The sequence below is a fragment of the Seriola dumerili genome, unplaced genomic scaffold, assembly GCF_002260705.1.
Source record: "Seriola dumerili isolate Sdu_G_001 unplaced genomic scaffold, Sdu_1.0 BDQW01000367.1, whole genome shotgun sequence".
Classification (NCBI taxonomy): Eukaryota; Metazoa; Chordata; class Actinopteri; order Carangiformes; family Carangidae; genus Seriola; species Seriola dumerili.
In genome coordinates, this window is record NW_019174622.1 from 1983282 (window position 1) to 2005007 (window position 21726).

Below are 21726 nucleotides of genomic sequence, written 5' to 3' on the forward strand. Positions count from 1 at the left end.
CCGTCCCGGAGCCTCTGCTGTTATATCAGAGTGTGGGTCGCCACAAAAAGGAGGGGTTATGGTTCAAGTCCTGTTTTATACAGCTGTTACTATGGAGATCATCCTCATCCCTGCTGACAGAAGACTTAGTCTGAGCATTTGGACCATGTGGGCTTCAACTCGGTCCACAACCAAGTGACTCGTGTGTCCAGTTTACGCCGCCACTCCTCCAACCTAAAGGCCCTATGGCGGCAGGCGTACTGGACTTTGGTTGTCATGGTTACAATAATAAACACGCGGACTGTACCGAGAGCGGCGTACCTACCTCCGTCGCTATGGTTACTACAATAACGGCAGTGGCTTGGTTAGGTTTAGGAAAAGATGGTGATTTGGGTTAAAATAAGTACTTCCTCAACATTGGAAGATCTTCGTTGTCATGGTTACAACAATAACAATGGAAGGTCGTGAATAATAGAAGCAACATAAACAGTCCTGACGTGGACTTTGTCTCTCTTTATTCTACATCACCGACACTTTTCCCTTTGCTCCTGTCATAATATCTGCGACCTCTAGATGTTGCCTGGCAACAAAACATAACTATGGTTCGTAATAACCTGCTGTACAGACGACCTATGGGAGGACAGTCTCAGTTTGCCAGACTACATACATACATAATTCTCAGTGACAAGAATTTGATCCAAGTTTAAGGCCGTTGGAAATGACTGGGATGAATGTGCAATTTTGTAAAACACAACCTTTGTTTGATTCTGGAAACTGAAAGCAACGTGATGCTCTCGTCTTGGAGCAGGCCCCCCCCCCTCTTGCTGAAAATAAGTGTAAGAAGTCCTCCTCACTATTTTTAGTTCTAAGCTAATTTTCAGTGTAATTCCTCGGAGCGTTTTGGAGCCACTTGATGAATAAGAGCCCAGATTTCCTCAGGCAGAAATCTCAGAGCCACACATCTGGAAACCAAATAAAACCAAAGCGACATGCACGGCTCGTCTTTTTTGGGTGAACCAACCCTTCAACCCCTTTGAATGTCAAGCACATCACGACGTCCCAGGTCTAAAATACAACCTCTTGTATTCAATTTTCCTCTTTGAGTATAAAAACGACAGCAGCTTCCACTTCACATTCAGAGACATCACTGTGACCTTGCCAGAATTTCCTGCTGGAATCTGTATTCAACAAACCTGCAAACATGAATAAACAACATGCGGCGGGGAACTGCTGGGGAGTTGGTGAGAGCTGGTGGTTTGGCTGAAGAGGGGAAGGTCAAGCTCCCCTTCTGGGCTTGGAGAGGCAGAGATGTCGGCGGTGCAGGGCCCCTGTTTAGGTCCCTCCTGGGATTGATGGGAAGGCAGACGGCCCCGACGGCCCCGACGGCCCCCGGTGCGGAGCTGCTGCTGCAAACCTCTTCCTGCGAGCTCCAGCTCTGTCTCCCAGGACCGGTGATCCGTATCACACAGTCACAACAGTTCACCTCACTTCTCTTTAAGTACAGGCTCCAGTGGGGATACCAGGTAGAGGAAATGGAAAGTGTTTTGTGTTTTTTTTTTATCCCTCCCTCCCCTTCATTAATCTCTCCCTGGCAGCAGGGACCAGGCAGACTCTCCCCGGTTGCGTGTCCTGTTAAAGTGCTCTACGGTAACAAAGTTAACTCCTATCTGTCAGCATAATGGTGTTTTGTAAGTCAACTGACTGTTGTAAAGAGTTTTGAATTTGCAAGACGTATCCAGCATGATGAATGTCTGAAAGTACTGGAGAAGTCTCTGAAATTATATTAAATAAATTGAGACCCTGAAATGGTCTAAACTCAGTTTTAAAAGTTTCTTATAGATCATCATTTGCTTAATGTTTCCTTTTTGAGATGAAATTGACCTTAATTTCAGTTCAAAGTTACACTAAAAAAAAGTTTTAGTAAAAGTTTGAAATACATGTGACTGAAAGTGTGTGAACATTTATGAATGAAACCCACCTGCTCTGACAGACTTCCTGTCATGTTGCTTCGGGTGAAAACTCAGGCAAAAGTTTTCGCTGTATTATTATCTTATCATTGCAGAATCTGTCCTGCCACTGTTATTTCTACATCTAAACTGTCAGTAACTTGTAATTCCCATCACTTTTTTCACATCCGTACTGTGAGCTGAGACACTGTGGACTGTGTAAACATCTACTCTGTTGATTGCCACTTTGTTTGTTCAGTCGTCATTTGTTTTACGCCAATTATGTCAGTTTTGACACCTGTATTCTCCGAGCTCAAACATCAACATGTTGTTTCTTGCTTGGAGAAGACTCTGTTCATCACTGCTGCAGTGAGTTCACAGTAAACTTTACTATTTACCAGCAGAAAGTGCAACAACAGAATGTTTTAAGGGAGATTTTCATTGTCTGATTTTAATACAAAGTTTAAAAACATTTAAAGCTGCCAGCAGCGTTATGCGGACACTCATATAGTTTGGGCCAGTTTGGACAATGTGTGCTAGAGTTATAACTACTTCCTGTTTTGTCAAAATTTGCCACGGCAAACTGTAAATGGCAAAAAACGGCCCCAAAATTGCAATGGAAATTCAAAATGGCTGACTTCCTGTTGGGTTTAGGGTATGGGTGCAATAGACTTTTTTGTAGGTCTTGGCATGCTACATGTGCCTACTGGATTTCGTACATTTCCTTTAGTTTTTAATACCCATTTTATGTACATATGACTTCAAGGTTTTTTGTTTTCTTTTTAATATAAAATCCCGACAAAATAATGAGTTTGACATGTTTGTTTTGATCATGATTTTTTATGTTAACAGCAGTAATTTAATTCTACTGAAACTTTGGGATATGATATTGATTTTCAAAAGGAGGCAGATTGTGACTCCACCTCCCGAAGAAGAGCCAACATTCACAGGAGCTCTGTTTGAGACTGTCTAATCCACTATGTGGAGGAAGTCCTGGATGGTTCCCATTGCAAAGGTCAGGGAAGTGGGTGTGTACTGCTTTTTATCTGAGGCGGGTAAAAGAACCAGACAAGTATTTGCCAAAATAATCAGTTAGTTTTCACCCTTGAAACCTTTTTTCTTATAAAACTGACAAACACTGTTTGAAACACTTAAAGGTCCCATATAGTACAAAGGTAAATGCATTTTTTTGCAATGATTTTTGGTTCTTAGAAGCACAAATATATCTTCTTATGGATCAACACTTCAAATAAAACAGGGGAAAATTGTCAAATATGGCACCTTTAATAAATCTCACCTTACACTGTGTCTACATAGATGACGTAGCGTGAGCAGCAAGTTAGCTGCAACACACAATCACTGTAGTTACACACATAAAACAGAAAAAAGTGTAAAATTACACTCGGACTGCGTTTACAGGCGTAAAACAGGAGCCTTGATGCTACATGTGTAGACAGCTGGATTGATTAAAACGAGACGAACGACTGTAAAACACGTCTGACACACTTTCTGTGTAAACACACAGCAGTGCACAGTCACTTCCTTAAGTTAGTCCCAGACCAGGCTGGAAGGTGGAATCCCCTCAATTCCCTTTCAAAATAAATAATTAAATATATAGACAAATTTTTTTTGTTTTTTTACCTAAATTGAATCAAACAGGAAACACGTGTTTCCCGACGGAGGAGATTATTAGTGTTATTTTTGACGTATTGTGTTTTCTGCTCCAGGTTTGGAGAGAGGGCAGAGAGAGGCTCAACTAATCAGGAGGAACACTGACACTCACAAGTTAACGACACTGAAGTCTCTCCATTACATCAGTTCCTTCCTCCCCGCAGGCTTCTCTTTTGGCAGGCAAATAGGCCTGGTTCACTGGAGTGGAAGGACCTGGACAGGAGGGCAGTTAATACATCACTACCCCTCCCTCACAGCCCCCCCTCAGTTTTACTCATTACCACACCAGCTCTGGACCGCCATGTACATGAGGTGCAGCCACTTTAATCTGTCTCAATCTGAGGGAGCTCGGCTGTCTCCCGCCTCTACGACGAGTCTATTTACCATGACGGGAGGCTGGAAACGCTGCGGCCGCATGAGCTGCAGATCTCTGAGAGGCAGAGACACGCTCACACACACCTGCGTGACAAACAGCAGACACCCACGACATCCACACACAGACGTGCGGCACCTTCAGCCACACACAAAGAGGAAGTGGACACTGATGGAGTCTGCTTCACGTCTTCACGGGTTGCTGCTGGAAGACTTTTTCTCTTATTTCTTACTGTAGTTGTATAGCTGATGCAGCACTGATAACACAGTGGAAAGAACCAGCCTTCAAAGACCAGGGGCCCCCAGAGGGAACAGCAAGTGTTGTGTTTGACAACTTAATGAAAACGGTGAAGCGGCTGGAATCAGGCAGGCTGGTTCTAATTAAGCGTGATCCTAATTGGAGGCATTTTAACCCTTAATTTTAAATTTATGGGAATTCTATTAACTTTTAATGAATTTTCTGCCCCGGGGCCTCGTAGTGTCTGACCCTGACTCTGCTGCTGCTGCTTTAGCCTCAAGATCTGCACTTCCCTTTACACACATACTCTGCTGCAGGTTCTGTTGTTGTATATGAGAGAAAAATATGTGAGCTGCACGAATCAAGGAATGTCAATAACAGTCTCCTTAAGAATACATTCATAACAGATTGTCTTTTATTAAAGTAATTCCAGAGTAAGTTCTTAACCTGCTCTATCACTGCACTGACTGTGTTAGTGAAAAAAACATTTTTGAGAGTGAACTGGAAAATGAAATAATTCACACAGTCAAAAGGTCACAGCAACATTAAAGGCACCATATTATATAAAGTGATATGCCCATGTGTTCTTTGAAATGCACACAGCCTGTATTCAGAAACTGAGCCTTCAAACCAGCCGTCAGGACTTCTGGAACTTTGTGATGTCACAACAAAGCAGTCACCAAGCCCCGCCCACCCGAACCCACCAGCCAACCTTGAGGGTTTGGTTTGGTTTGTCTGAGTGTTTACATGAAATCTCCTATATATATATATTTTTTTTTATTGGATCACTCAGAAAACAGTCAGACAAACCAGCCAGCACTTTGTGTTGCAGCTCCGCCGGCGTTGGTGTGTGTAAATGCAGTCCATTTGAAACAGCTGCAGATTATTTTTCTGATAATTGATTGGATAATTATTGCAGCTCTACGTGCTCACTGATCTGCGCTCGCATCTTCTCCAGCTGGTGCTTAGTATTTTTTAATTTTTAATAATTTTTGGACACAACTCGACAGTAACAGCTGAGAGACGACAGGAAACCGGGTCTGAGCCAGGGAAGTCGAACCATCAACAAAGACAGTGTCCACAGAATACGCATTAAACAGCCATCACAGAGCAGGATGGTAACCACGAATACACCCCATGCTTACATACTGCGAGGTCCAGAAAACATATTACCATTTTTACAATAACGCAGAGCAGAGAGCCAGTGCCGGCCTTTTATTTTGAAAGGAGAAGGAGCGTTACCATAGGATGACTTTTCACAGTTCAAACTGAACAGACTACACCTGCACTCAGGAGATTCACACTGCGAAACGTGAGAGCGAGTGCCTTTAAAAATTACAAGCGAGAGAATCCCTGTTGCCGGCTCAAATCTACTCATCCTCATCCTCTTCCTCTTGAAGGCTCACACCATCTGCTACGTTCAGGATTCTTTCCTCACGACTGCACAAATCTAATGTTGCCATTAAAAAATCGGTGCCTCTCCAATATTAACTTACAGACTGAATAGTCGCTCACTTGAATCTTTTGGCGTCTACTTCCATCGTAAACAGCCTTTAAATCAGCAGAATCATTCAGTCACGTGTGTCTGTGTGTGTCTACGTGTGTGTGTGTGTGTGTGTCACGGCTTCACATACATGTGCTCATGCATGTGTGTGCTTTTACCAGGAAAGAGGCAGATGCACATAAGTAATAAAACATAATAAGTGTGCAAGTGTAAGCTGGACTGAATAACCCCTTATACAAAGAGTCATACGCACAATTTGAACCCACAGAAACACATAGGCCTATATGACTCAGTGCATTTGTACAGGTGCTTGTTTGTGTTCTGATGTGTGGGCTGCGCAGCGCTGACAATTATACCAACTGATGAGCTGTTGACCGGCACTAATGCGAGTTTCCGAGGAGCCACTCACAGAGCAGGGACCTCTCAAGTTGGACTTGACACACATTTACATAATAGCAGAAAATACGAGAGGAGAGCACGGCCCCGGATGGAGGAAATGCCAGGCGGTAATACGTGTCAACACGTCTGATTATTTGACACACTGCCGCACTCACTCCCACAAAAGAGACTCTCTTTGTGTCTGTGGTTACGTGCTGATTGGTTTCAGGCTTTCGGATGTGATTGGGTTGAAAAACTTTGTTACGAGTGTCGAGTATCGACATTGCAGATGCATCCAGGAAACTGCAGGGAAGGTTGTGGAGTGATGGCACGTGATGTTTTTAACTTTGAATACACACGATAGAAAAACATATAATGAGTGAATTAAGCAGTCACTGCCAAAGCTAAATGTTTCCACCTTGAACTGCAGTGAACCAATGACAGTCTCATAACAACAGATTCAGACAGCCAGGGTTTCATACATCACAAACCTAAGGAACCAATCCTGTCAACTTGTGGGGACAAAGGGCGGGGCTAAATAAACCTGGAACCTTGTCAGTGCAGAGAGAGAGGGAGAGTTAGCATTAGCACAACCGCTAACACTGTGTCAGCCGCTGCCGGTCACAAACTAACAAACAGGATCAACAAATCAAAGATGCTAACTGCGCTAACCGCTCCGATCCGTCTGCTAGTCTCTGGTTCTGGTCTCAACAGACTCCTCATCTGAGTCTGGGTCTAACTGAGGCTCAAACATGAGGCTGAGTCTCTCTGATGTTTCCTCCTCTCACCATCTTGATACTCTCTGCTCTTTCACCTGTCCACCTGGAGCAGGCAGGTGGTGGGTGGGGCTCAAGGCTTCATCCAGGTTTCTCAGTGAGGAAGTAAGAGGAGATGAGCTCAACATGCTGTTAACTTTCTGTAAACGGGAAAACCTCCAACTCAGGGGAAACTAAGCAACAGCAATCTGCAGTTTGGCTAAGAACCAGACCCCAGTCAACACACTGTTATGACTTGCTGGTAAAAACTGTCCAACAACAGAACTACAAGGTTATTTAGACGTGTTTATATAGAGGAGAGCGGCTGATGACCAAGGCCTGAACAGAAAGCTGCAGCAGTCTGACTGAGGTGAGATAATAACAGCAGAACATCGTCTTAAAAAACAGAGACAAAAACATGATGATATTGATGATATTCTCTCTCCAGCCAAAACTCTCTTTATGCTCGTCTGCAGCAGCGAGGTCAGAGGTCAGAGAGGTTTGATGTTCTACTGAAAGACATTTAAGAGGGATGGATGTGTGCCAGTGTGAAATGAATATTTAAAAAAAACTCATGAAATCCAAGTGCACACACACTAACTGTACATTTATACCTGTTTCTCACGCACACACACACACACACACACACACACACACTGAGATCGCTTTCGGATTTATGAAGACCACAGGTTAACTGTAGTTCAAGGGCTTTTTGTGCACATATACATTTTGAAAATATACTGTACAATTTGTCGAAGTAGCCTCACGAGGTCCTTACACACACACACACACACACACACACACACACACACACACACACACAACTGTACCTAATGTACACTGCTTGCTTCTGCTGCTGTATTCATTATTCACACTCATCTCGGTAAATACAGTCGGTTTAAATATTTCATCTCTTCATACCTCTAACCTCCTCCACCCCCACCCTTCCTTCTCCACCTCCTACTCTCTCAAAGTCCTTGAGTTTAGCTGTTATGAATACAGGTATAAATCTCTGAGCATCTGCTGATCTCATGTACATTCATGGATTTCTATTAGGAAAATGATTTCTTGGTGCTGGTGTCTGGATTTAGCCCTCGTGTTCTGCAGCCTCAGAATTAATTCAGGAGATAACGAAACATCCCATAACCGCAGACTTACTGCTGTGTTGGGTGTGGCATCCCAACGATAGTATTTTTGACAAAGGCATCACCACATGTCAATGCAGGTGCACAGGTTTAGAGCTGCAGAGCCAGTTTTCTGCAGCAGGGTGAAGCTGTGTTGGACTATACTCCTGTAGTGGGAATTCACACCAGACATTAATCAAGTCCTCCAACCTCAACGACCATACAGGTGGCAGGTGAGTCTATACCCTCAGATACGACTCATGGGAGCAAACCAGCAAACGTATCGATGGCATGAGGGTAACAAATTGGATTAAAGGGCCATCCACACCAAAAACGATAGCTATAAATGTATTGTTTTAAAGGTCCCGTATTGTATAAAGGTCTCTGTCCATGTGTAGTGTGATTATAGATCAGGTCTAGCTTCTATATTAATACTGTGAAAGTATCAAAGCCTCAGTCCACAGAGAAATGCACACAGCCTGTATTCAGAAACTGAGCCTTAAAACCAGCCGTCAGGACTTCTGGAACTTTGTGATGTCACAACAAAGCAGTCACCGCTCTCAGCCGAACTTCCTCCTTTGTTCCCGCCATAATTACAAAATAATAATTGGGTGAACTAACTACGTAGCTTCTGGTAGCTAGTGGAAATAGTTGCTACCTTGTCTGTATGATACTGAACTAGCCACACTAGCAGCACTGTGAGACTCTGTAGCGTGCTTTAACATCATCAGTGATAGTGACACTAACATGCTAATGTTAAGGAATGTATAATGCTTCGATGGTAGTTTTATAGGTCATAAACGTGAGTATTGGATTGGTGGTGGAGGAAAAGTCAGGACATCACTGTTAGGATAAATGATCTGGGCTGGTCTGCACCGAGTGGACCAATGACGACCTTCTAAATCCAAGACCGTCACCTCGGGGGAGGGTGGAGCTACAAGAGGAGAGGGGGGGTTTCATTTCCTGGTTTGCTTTGACTTAGATTTCTTCTATTTCACACATATCTACCCACATCTCAAATGTTTTCCCTGCTCCATCATCTACAGACAGACACATTAAAAACATTACAGCTCTGCGAGGGCAGCAGCGCTCTGTCAGAACATACGGCTCAGCATCTGAGAAACTGCTCTCTGATTTATGTAGATCTCATATTAAAGCCTCGCTGTGAAGCAGACCTCATGTATTATTCACAGCAGCAGCCATGTGCGTGTGTTTTTATGTGCTTTATATGGGTGTGTGTGTGTGTGTGTGTGTGTGTCGTACTCTGTTGCATCTGTATCTGACTCATCACAGGCACAGTGGATTACTAAGCAGAGAGAGAGAGAGTGAAGCAGAGAGGTTCAGACAGACAGGGGCAGTAAGGAACAGTAAAAGTGAAGGGAAAAAACTGAGGAAGACTCAGACTCTGGGAGAGGGAGAGGGAGAGGCGGCGGCGGCGGCGGCGGCGTCCCGGATGAAGCGTGGAATGATTTGATCATGAATACAGCATCTTTTTATTATTATGCACATACTTTAATGTAATAGTCCATGTTACTTTTATGGAGGGAAATGCCTATTTTGGTCTTTTACTGCTCATTAATTGACTGGTTGAACTGACTGCATCTTCAGTTCATAAAACCTCAGACACCTGGGGCCAGATGGATGAAAGATGTAGAGAGAGAGCTGAAGATGACATTCATTCAGTCTGTTAACCACTTCCACTTGTTGTGTATGGTTATTTGCATTTCACATATGACTATCAATTATAGATTACAGCTGTTTGTTCTGTTTTTATTTACTTTGGCGGCTTCCATGCATTTGAACTCTATAAATAACACTTGATGATTGTGCTCTGTGTGAAAACAACCCAGCAGTGATTGGCCAAGGACCAAAATAAATGTAGACAAAATATATAAATAAATGAATCTATTCTGTGATCCTCAGTTAAAATAGTTTACATCTGAGCTCCTCGGCCCAGAGCATTTGTTCTGTTTTGTTTTTAATGTAGTGGTATCGTGGCGCAGCTCGGAGGAGAGGAGGAGGTTTTATGCTTCAGTTCTGGTTCACATAGACTAAATGCACCCCAGATGGAGAGAACAAAGGTGTTTTGTTTTGTGTTTTTTTTTTTTTTTTTTTTTTACAAAACGGAGACTAGAAGCAGACGAGGAGCAAAAGAAGAAAGAGTGGGGTTGTAAATACTATGTTGGTCGAAAGGCAGCTTCACCATCATGTTTGCATACTTAATTCAGTTATTAAAGGTCTCATAGAGCCTAAAGGTCTGTGTCCATGTGTAGTGTGATTATAGATCAGGTCTAGCTTCTATATTAATACTGTGAAAGTATCAAAGCCTCAGTCCACAGAGAAATGCACACAGCCTGTATTCAGAAACTCCTGAAAAAAGCTTTTCATACATGATTAACATACAGCGACCACAGAAACCAATCTGCAGGCACTTGAACACATTGCAAAGTGGTGCAATGCATAAAAATAAAAAAAACACAAAGTACAACTAACTTCCACACATGGATCCCAACAGCAGCAGCAGGAGATCAAACCCTAACATAAGCCTCATGAATGCATCATGAAGAGAAACAAAGACTTCAGTGTGAGGTGTAAATGTAATGTGGTGGTTGGAGCATCAAAGATGGATGGAGACGTGACTTAGTAGACACAAGGTCATTTTTTTTAACATTTAATGAAGAACCTGGGACATTATGAGCGGAGCGGCTTAAATATTCATCACAGACGGGTTCATGTCCCTTTTTTGCTTGAACTAATCCCTCAGCTTCTCTTCCAAGAAAGTATTCGAAAAAGGCTTTTAGGCCAAGACAACAAAAAAAAAACCATTGAACAGAAATGTTTCCTGTGATGTGCAGCTGCAGTTGTTTTGCTTTAAATGAGGAATCCAGTTCATCAGAACAAACATGCACATGTTCAGAGCCCAGAGCGAATAAAAGCATAAGCAGCGGACTTACTATGGTGAAGTTCATGACCTTGAGGATCCAGATAGTGAGCGCCAAGTTGATCAGGATCAGGATCATCAGCAGCAGGACAAAGAAGTAAAGGCAGCGTTTCCTCCAGCCGTATATTCCCACTTTGTACACTTGTGGTTTCTCTGAACTCTGGACATTGTTCCTATGAGTGCACTGTTCTTGGGTCATCTGAAAGGAGGCAAACAGAGGAGAGGAGAGAACAAATGATTAAAGGCTGAGGGCAACTAGGCGATCGTGACCTGCTGTACAATTGTTCCCTGTGGGATGTTGTTTCATCCCGAGCGCTACAGGGCATACGCGTTAAGTTAAAGCTCCATTATTAGCATTAATTTTATTTATTTTTTACCACTTCTTGGCAGCAGCACAAGCTGTAAACACATCATTTTAATATATTATCATCTAATAAAGTTGTTATGGTGAGCGTGTCAGCAGAGTTGCCTGTTTGCACTTCCAGCATACACAACATGATCATTCATTAGGAGTTGTTTTTGTGTTTTGTGTTATGAATGCACGTCCAATATTCATCCTTGTTTTTGCTTTTGTCAGCCTGGTTCTTTAGCTGCGAGATGTTCCTCTCTTGTCCATCAGGTGTTCACCAACACCGTCTGCTGTGCAGGTACGATACAGTGTGCTTATCAGAGCTTGTCTGCTGCTCAGTGTGTGGGCTGAGAAAAAAAAAACCCAGAGTGCTGATCTACATTAGATGAATAGGTTTTAAAGACTGTAAAACTTTTTCGACCCGCAGCTGTCGCCACTGCTTATCGTAGCTTTGGGTCTTTGGGTCTTTGCACCTTTAATGCTGCGTTGCCCTCGTACAGTGGGTTTCCATTAAAAATAACCACCTCTGTCTCTGCGCTGCGTCTTATCTCTCTGTAGCTGCATGTATGAACAGGGGGGTTAAGAGACTGAACACAATCAAAGAACGTTTGAGAGCTCAAGAGGGAAAGAAATCGCAGACAACAGAGAGTGAAATGAATAATTTAACAGGTCATTGAGAGAACAGTGATAAGGATATTGGTGATTGATGCAGAAATAGCAACTGAAATGATACTGCAGGGCTGGATCTGTCACTCGGTATTGATTGGTCGGGGGAAAGCAAACCGAGCAGATGTCATGACGATTTGATATGCAGACTTCGCAGGTTTCACCCCCCCCCCCCCTGAATTCCTCCCGCAGGTAGCAATAACAGAAACAATTTACAGCCCCCCCTCTCTTTGTAGGGCTGTTACACTGTATATTCAGCCATTATGTGCACCCGCTGGGCCTCCATGATGGAGCCAGTCACGGTTGCCCCGGAGATTTGTGATGCAACCGCAGAGAGAAAATGATGATAACATAAGAGACGGGGCACATCTGATCATTAGCACGAATAACATGCCGTAAACATTCCTCACACATACTCCAGTGCAGTATGTTGAGCCACTGACCAGCCACTCGGTCCTGGCACAATGAAAGACAGTTTAGATAGCAATCACATTGATTGATCGCTCCATAAGTGGTCTATAACTCTATTATACCCCCTATGCCCCATTGATGTGCTGATAGTGCCGATTAATGATGATTCTAATTGTCTGCCTGTGAAGACGAGGAGGCATTGTTCACTTCACACGCCATAATAATGGCCTAATAACTCTGTGGAAAAATACAATTTACTGTCCTCTGCGCTTCAGAGTGCGCACCTCAGACCACCAAAGCCAATCGTTTTTGACAACCACACACATTACCCACTAACTGAAACAAATGGTGCAAGAGAGAAAGAGGGGGTGGGGGTGGGGGGGCCCGGTGAGACAGTGCTGAAAGCTACAGAGGAGACTCCAAAGCACCAGTCAGCAAAAAAAACAAAAACAAAAACAAAACAGGGAGATCTCATTGTGTAAAGTCAGGTTTTCATTTTTTTTGTTTGATGGGAGATGCTGAGAGATGAGGAGGCATGTCCCCGCGATGTCTAGGCCGATAGAGAAGAGGGAAATCGATGCTGTGAGAGTAAACAAAGCTGCTCTCACCAACCTCAACAGCCGTGGCCGTGCTTTCTCCACATAAAGTTCTTTAGGGTTCTCTACAGGCTGCAGTTTTCATTGTTCCCTGCATTAAGAAAGCAATAAAATAGTGACTCAATAGTGTTAGTGCTAAAAATGTCAATGGATGTATCCCTACACCAACCAGCCAGGTTGCAGGGACTATGGTCACAGTGTCCACTTCTGTTCCTGAGTTAAGGCGGTGAATAACGGCCAGATGTGTTGACCTTTGACCATTTGGCTATAAAACGTCATTAGTGTATGAATTTGTGAGTTATGCCCAGAAAGGTTGTTTTGTGAGGTCACCGTGAGCTTAACCTTTGACTTTTGTCATTAAAATCGAATGAGTTCATCTTTGAGTCCAAGTGAACAGTTGTGCCAAATCTTAAGAAATTCCCTCCAGACGTTACTGAGATATCTCGTTGACAAACATAAGACGGACGGACGAACAACGAAAAACATTGTTGATTGAAGATGAGGCCTTCGGGTCATATAAATCAAAAAGATCAATCAGTTTTCAATCAGTCAGAGTCTAATATATCTATCTATTGTTCCACAAGTTCCACATTGTGCTGAAGATCAAACTGATGCAAGAGGAACAGTCAGAATATGGGGAACTCTCCTCTGTGCACTGAGAAAACTTTACATCCATTTCACTGATTCAAGTGAAGTACAAGCGTCTTCATCGAACACATTCTGGATAAAGCTCAACATGTTGTTTCATAATCACTCGTCCCCCAGACGTATCTGGGATTGATCGCACAGCTTTCACTCAGACTAATTCAAATACAAACTCGAGTGCAACGACAAACAGCTGTACGAGCTTGAAAGCAACCAGGTCTGTTTGATCAGCTCTTTGGCTAAATTCTCATGGAGAGCTGTGCAGAGTCTGTGAGTGGGGATTAACAACGCGCCTGATCCAAGCATCACCCTTCCTTTCCTGTTTCCATCTGCGAGCACCTGCCACGGCAGCGGACCGTCCAAACGCGGCTGTGACTCATGGCAGACACACTGTGTTTACCCTGTCCTGTCCAATCACCCGTTTGAGCGGGATCCAGTCGAGCTGACGGGACCACTCTGACATTTGTTTACACCAAGAAGCTTCATTACGAAACAGAAAGAATAAAATAAAAATTCACAGTCAAGATAGAAACAGTGACGGGAAGGTTTTTCCATTTCCTCCTTCCAGATTTGTTTATTTCTCTCTCGTGTGGCATGACGGCCTCAGATAAACTGACCCTGGAACTGATATGGAACTAAAACTTCAAAATGAAACAGATCATGTCTGTAAAATTTGGTGAGTCGGAGGCAGGAAGAGAAATGAAAAAGTCCTGCAGGAACAGCATTCGATGCATTACTGAAATCTTTCTTTAAACTTACTGAGACGTAAACTTGTTTTTTTATGGACTGTAAAACTACAAATGAACCTAATCAAAAATGAACTCTAATCAAAAACACAACCACAATCACAAATTGATAATAGTTTTCAAAGTTTTAGGAATGTGTTCGCTGCTTGATTTCTTCTACACACACACTGTATTACATTATGGATCTACTCCCCTCACAAAGTGTATCACAAATCAAATAAATGCACTGCAGTAATGAAATATAACTCCTCTTTCCCCTGTGCTTTCTACAGTCACCATTCATACACAAAGAGTACTGATAGCTTTCCAATAAACTCTCGGGCTACAGGCTGACAGAGAAAAGAAAATGGTGCTTGGTTACAAGCTAAATAATGGCCACTCTCATAAGAGTGGAGGTGTGTGTGTTAAGAAAGCAGAGTTGAAGAGCCGGAGAGGAAGAAAATAAGTGGCAAATTGGAGGCAAATCAAATCATTGGCCTTTGAGTCTTTTTTTCCCTCCACTGCTGCCGTCCAACGGCGCCTTTTGTTCAGCCAACTATTCACTGAGAGAGCCAGAAGAAAACCCAACGGCCCAAAAACAAAGTCTGTCTCTGATTAGAGAGAGAAATGAGGTTTTACAAAATGTTATTGGTTATTCCTGCTGCCAAATAGCCAGGCAGCTCCCCCATTAGGACTTTTATAGACAACATGTGGATCGGTACCAGGACCCGGTGGCTATTGCCAATGGATACACCATTACTGAGGCTCGTACACCTCCAAATGTATGAATACACAAAATGGCCGACAGCCAGGGGCGGTTTATTGGCCGTTGCAGTGTGTGGGCAAACAGGCACGTGGAGAAATGTGATCGGACGACTGTGAACGTTTACCAAACATTTCACTGACTTCTGGTTCAGGGTGATTGAACTTCGTCTCCAGTAGCTAAAGACGGAGGCAAAGCTTCTACAGGAGCTTCTCTAAACACTGTTAGGCTTCATTTGGATGGTAATGTTTCTCTGCTCCATACGAAGCTACCACATGTATTGGTTTTCTTTAATGCCCCACCTCGGCCGTTATAACCTACTGAAGAGATCCAGTGGCTACTGTCCGGAATTGCTCCCCACCACTCCTACGTCGCCATTAACTGTCCTCTTCCTTCGTCTGGAGAGCCCCTGGAGCAATTCTTTTTTTATTGCATGGTTGAAGCACCAGAGCCTCAGTACAAGATTTTTATTTTTTCCCTTTATAACCCTCAACAACAATAACAACAACAACAACAGCAGCAGCAGCAGCAGCAGCAGCAGCAGCAGCAGCAGCAGCAGCAGCAGCAGCAGCAGCATCAGCAGAGACTATCAGTGATGCAGTGGAGGCGAAGAGCAGAAGAAATCTGACGAAACTCTGATGAAAACATCTTCTTCACCGACTCGTCCACATGTTGTTTTATCTCCACATCAGTCCAGTGGATGTACAGAAGACAGACCGCGCTCCTCATGGACTCCACTCCTCATAATAATGATCTTTAGTTATATACGGTTAGTTTACAAAGTGATGCAAGATGAAGACTCACAAAAGCACATTGAGAAAGGGAGGAAACTTTATAAGAACAAAATGCAATAGTAAAAAAAACTACAAGCCTTAAAGGGGTATTAAAAGCCTGATTAAATGATACTAAACACTAATTAAATCCTAATTTTAGAGAAGCTTGTCCTCTTCAGAAACATAATTGGTAATTTCTCTAAGACAGAAGGAGGTTCACATTTACTGGCCCGACCATCTGCTGCAGGACTCTTTCTTCTTCTTGTGTCTGAAGACAGTTCTCCATGATGGTACAACATGATGGAGAAGAATCTGCCTGTACTTCAGGCCACTAATTCCAACTCCCTTTTGCAGAGATGCCACAGACTCCAAACCTGCAAGGAGCCTCACCACCATCACTCACTGTCGCCTGCAGACGGTTATCCTTGTAGCGCTCTGCAGCCCTTGGGCGAACAAACTGCCTTCAAATATTTCAGACTTTGAGTCATCGCTCTGAAGCTTTCGCTGCCATTTTTTTTGCACCCAAATGTTTCTGTCCTGGTGCGTAGGTGAGTCACTTCTGTTTCCTCATCAGGAATGGCTTTTTGTCTGGAAGACAACTCGTCCGGACTGCAGATGTGTGTTCTAGTGTCCGACTGGTTTCTGCCGGTTCCGTTCCGATGATGCTGCTGGATATCTTGGCGTGAAGTCAACTTTATGTTTCCTTAGACCACCACTACATGTCTGGTCTTCAACTCTAACAGCACATCTGGAAACACCTGTCTGCTGCAGCCTGTGAGAGGCCTTGCTGATGCAGGACGACCGCGACCTTACAGCTTGTTGCCATTCTGACTATTGAAGTGGTATAAACTTCTCGATCTGAAGTCTACCTGTCTCTCACCCGGTTTTTATTCCCCCGTCACAGCTGTTTCCGTTTCAGTTAATGATTCGATTCAACCTACATTATGTTATTCATTACCACCTGTTAAGCATAACTGTTTTATTCATGCACTGGGAAATACGCCTCCAAATGTATAGAGTATCTGTCTTTCTTTTCAAATTGGTCTGTTACACTGGTATTTTCTTTAACAGCATACAAATATCTCACCGGAGTATTTCACTGTTTGAAAAGAGAATATTAAAAAAGTATAAAACATGATATTTCCTATTGATTCAGTAATGCAAGAGATATAAAATAATGCATAAGAGACTAAAACTCTTGAAGAAACAAAACAAATATTCAGATGTTTGGGGGTTTAGAGGCAGATCAGAACAGAGAGCTGCACTTAAACTGATATGAAGTAGATGAGTCAATTTAGCCTTTTTTATGTCTTTACTTTCATTCAGCAGTGACGGACTACGTATTCCTTTTGAGACGGGAACAGGGTCAGAATGATCCTTTAATGTCCCTGCACCAGTGTCACTGAGATAAGTGCTGGTGTATTTATCGTACTTGGTAAATAAAGGGGATTTCCTGACCCTTATTCTGAAGTGCAGCAGCAGATCGGCTCCTCATTAACACCGAGGCCACACTCTCAGCACAGCGCTGCGTCGTCGTGTGCTGCAGCTGCTTACTGGCCCGTCACAGATGAGACAAGTGCAGTTAATACTTACAGCTACTGAAAAGGTCACAGAAGAACAGTAAACTGTTTAATAATGAGCGACCGTGGAACCTGACGAAGCTGCTTCTCAGTGAATCAACAAAACGGAGAAAAGAAGTAGAGAGGCCCGAGGGTCCGACCTCACCCGTCTTCAAACTCCTCCCCTGTTTTGGTCCGTCCTGATATCTCAGTAACGCCTTTACATTCACTTGGACCGTTAATCACAATACACATTAAGCTACAAATGTTTGTTTTACTGTAGTCTTGTTTTTGAGCTTTACACACTCAAACATGTTTGTATAAATAATCAGCCAATCACCAGCGTTATTCGATCTTGGTCCAAGCATGCTGCATGCTGATTGGCAGATGAGATTTACTCGTTTACTCCTTAGGTGTCGAATGACGAGTCATTTTTCCATCCTCGATTGTATCAGACCAATCTGTCGGTCCAGCCCCACATGGAGGACACTCAGTGACATCATTCATTCTCTAGTCCCTTCCCCTATCCTGGACCATCACTCCTACACCTAAACCTAATGTTAACCTGAACCCTACAACCAAGACTTGACCTACAAAAAGCTGTCTCTAACCACGGGGACATGAATTTATGTTCCCACGGTTACACGAAATCTCCATGTGTTGGTCTGCAGTCAATTTGAGCTCCCACAGGAATATAAATACAAGTCCAAACACACATACACGCACAGTGAAAACAATACCAGCCAAGCCGCTGCAGCCGGTAATAAGAAAACAACTTATTTGACTGGGTAATTCTGCCGTACAGACGTGAAGCCAGGCCTGGGGCCAAGCTTGACTGGAGGGCATGATGAATACTTAAACAGCTGAGTAACTTTTGGCTCTTTCTCTTTCTTTTCTAATCTGGTACAAATGTAGAAAAGGGTTTTTTTTTCTTTTCTCTCCTCTGTTTGGTAAGTGGCTTTAGCACGCTTGTCAACAGCATTGTTGAGCACATGATTAGGATAATTGGCAAAGCCTGTGCTCATCGGCCCCGTGTGACAGATCTGTGACAGATAGATTCATAGTGGGGGAGAGACGAGCCACATCTGTTACTGTATGTGCTGTTTATTACATGTTTTATAACACACTGTTTTCACAGTAAAACTTTGGATCAGGTCTCATTAACCTCAGGTCTATTCGGACCTGGTCTGACTGGACTTGGGTCCCGTTTGGATCAGGCAATAACTGTAGAGTTCAAACACACAAACTGTGACCAGTGTAATGTCTTAAAACTCTATCGTATGTGCTTGTTATTAAAGGAACATTCGAGAAATACGACTTTGTTCTGAACACAGGACGAGGCTGCGCTGTAAGAACGTGTCACGCTGTCGTACACCATGCAAACTGAAAGCTAATTTATCCTAATTGCCTTTGTTTACACTTAATTTCCCTAAACACGGTATTTAAAGGACAAATAGTCAAAGTGTTAATAAAGCACAGACTGACACAAACAAAACTGAAGCTCTGGTTTTTCTTCTTCTTTGCATTCAGCAGACGAGATGCCCTCAGTCCCTGATATAAGCGGTTCTTGGTTCTAGACCAGCCATGCGTCGGCGTCGCTCTCGAACCAGTCTTCCTGGCGAGAGTCAGTTCTTGGGCTGTTGAAACGCAAACTGCCTCTGGGAGAAAAGGGGGAACAGACTGTCTGTGTGCCGCCCAAAGTTTATGACGGTATAGATTGTAAACACGTGAAAAGGTCCAGAACCACAACGACCCTGCTAAATGTTCCCTGTTTGGAGAATATCAAGGATTTAATTCCATAGATTAGATCATATAAATCACACTTGACTGCAGCGACATCAGTGTCTGCTAATTTTTCCTCTGACATGTTTCTTTCGAGCCTCACAGCACAGATTCTCATCACAGATCTACCTTTTTTAGTGCTAAGCCTGTGAACCCTCCGGCGATACTTCACAAGTATAATTAACTTAATCTTTAATGTCACCAGAGCTAACGGGCTCTCTGTTAGCATGACTTTATTATCCACTAAAGGGTCTAATCATAGACTGGATTTAAAGCGTATAGAAGCAGAGAGGACGTCATCGCAGCAAAGCAGGACAAAAATACACCTGGAGACATCACTTTCAGCCGGAGAGACGAGTGTCGGCGGAGGAAGAGGAGAGTCGGAGAGAAGTGGGAGTGACAGTGCCAAGCTCAGAGTCTGGATCGGCACCCTGTGGTGATTAAGATGCGTTGGACTTCAGCCAGGCAGAGCACAAAACCCTCCAGAGCTTACTGAGACAGGCGGGGACAGGAGAGATGAAGAGAGTTTAGGCAGAGGGAGGGAGGAGGAGGCGGAGGAGGTGGTCGGGAGCGAGTTGAGGAATGAGGGGAAGAATTTAGACGGAGAAGCAGTAATTCAGGAGGTGAAGATAGGGAAGCACTTCCTCTCTGCAGCTTAAAGAGGCTCCTGGGATTGACCCCCCCCCCCCAACTGCTTTCTCTGCCCTTGAACATGTTTGCTCATCTTTTTGAAAAATAACACAAGGTCCTGAAATCACACAGTTTCTCTCTGGATGTGATAGCTACAGCATGTTTCTGATGGGACACACACACACACACACACACACACACACACACACACACACACACACACACACACACACAGTGGATGATCCTGCAGGAAGTAGCCATTAGAAGATGGTGAACTGTGGCCCTAAAGGGTTGAACATGGTCAGAAACAATATTCAGATAGACTGTGATTGATTGATTGATTGATTGGTATTAAGAAGAAAACATTCGCCACTCCATCACACCACCGCCACCGCCAGCCTGGACGGATGACACAAGGACGGTTGGGTCACTCTGACAGTTAACGACCGAACAGCGAGCGCCTCCCGGTCAGTACCATCATCCCTCTGTAACACAACGTGAGTGAAAGAATATAAACACTCTGTCTTTGGCTTGTGTAATTCAATCACTGTGGCCCTAACGATATGACAAACAGCAGCGGTCTGAACTGTTACTGAGGTATCTATGACAACAGGAGCGTACAGGGCCGTCCACGCCAAGGAAGATATATAGCTATAACGGTAACGACGTGATGAACGATGGTGTTTTCCGTAAACACGCTCCGCTCTCCAGCTGTGTCGGAGAACCAGAATAGATGCTGCTGACCTGATAAAACAATAAACTCCATCCAGCTTTCATTCATCAGTATTCTTATTACTAAGAATATGAATGACAATAAGAAAACAGTTGAAAAGTAGCAGCTGCTGAGCGTCTTTCAGCACCATGGAGGAGAGCGAGAGAGAGAGAGAGACTTCATTTATTTATTTTAGAAAATATGCTCAAAGATCATTTTACTAATCCACCCTCCTGTGTGGAACAAACACACCTTTGTGTCCCTGAGTGCTTTTTATTTTCTGAATGTAAGATGTTGAACGTGACGTCCTGTAAATCCAGTCAGTGTTTCTATCGTTCATCAAATCGCTCCCAATGTGATCCCAACGACGTCCTTCGCCACTGTCGACCCATCACCTACGTCTAAAGCTAATATGTTGAATAATGTGGTTTTAATAAGACTTTTGTTGTTTCTGCAAGATGCATGGAGAAAAAAAAAAAAACAAAAACAAAAAACATGGCAGCCAAGACAAGAACCCTGGATCCGTCTGAAATGTTGTGATCATGATCTGTCACTTGGCTGTTCTGGTTAGCGTCTCGTTAGCTCAAACATCCTAGCATCATGTGATAAAAGACATTTAAAATCGAGGAGTCAGCCCCTCGATCTCTACTACCGTGTGTCATTAAATTATTCTCTCATCAAATTATGAAAATTTAAATATCTTTAAACTGCTACTTTAATAGAAATGCAGCTGGTGAGACGGAGATTTTAAAATGGGAAGGAGGAAACAGGAAAGAGCTGACGTTTGTGTGAGAGCGAGATGTGGAGAGTCCTCTTACATCAGAGCCAACACGGCGACAGGTCAGCGCCGCCTGAATCCCAGGAGAGAGACGCTGATGCTAAATTGCCTGTCTCTTTTCCTTGCTCACTTCTCTTTTTCTCCCTCGCTCATCCCCCCCTCCCTTTTTATTTCTCTCTCTCTCTCTGTAACTCCCTCCCCCTCCCTCACTCTGAGAGGCTAACATCTTAATCATAATTGTGTCATGAACCATAAACACTCATACACTTGGCTGTGGAAGCAGCCGCGGGGAAAGTAATGGTGCTGAATAATAACAACTATAACTTTATTTGCAAAGCGTTTCTGTAAGAACTTTTCACTGCTTATTTATGTTAACACACAATAAAGAACAACGAGACAAAAACTACACTGATTAAACAGGTCTAATAC

General features: G+C 43.4%; 1 protein-coding gene across 2 annotated transcripts in view; it reads right to left on the bottom strand.

Moving 5' to 3' along the window:
* sgcd (sarcoglycan delta) overlaps positions 1–21726 on the bottom strand; it is a 163031-nt gene that overhangs the window by 89897 nt on the left and 51408 nt on the right. For both annotated transcript variants that reach the window (XM_022760871.1, XM_022760870.1), the window contains exon 2: positions 10922–11107. In XM_022760871.1, the coding sequence (XP_022616592.1) occupies positions 10922–11107 (186 nt within the window). The remainder of the gene's footprint in view (positions 1–10921; positions 11108–21726) is intronic.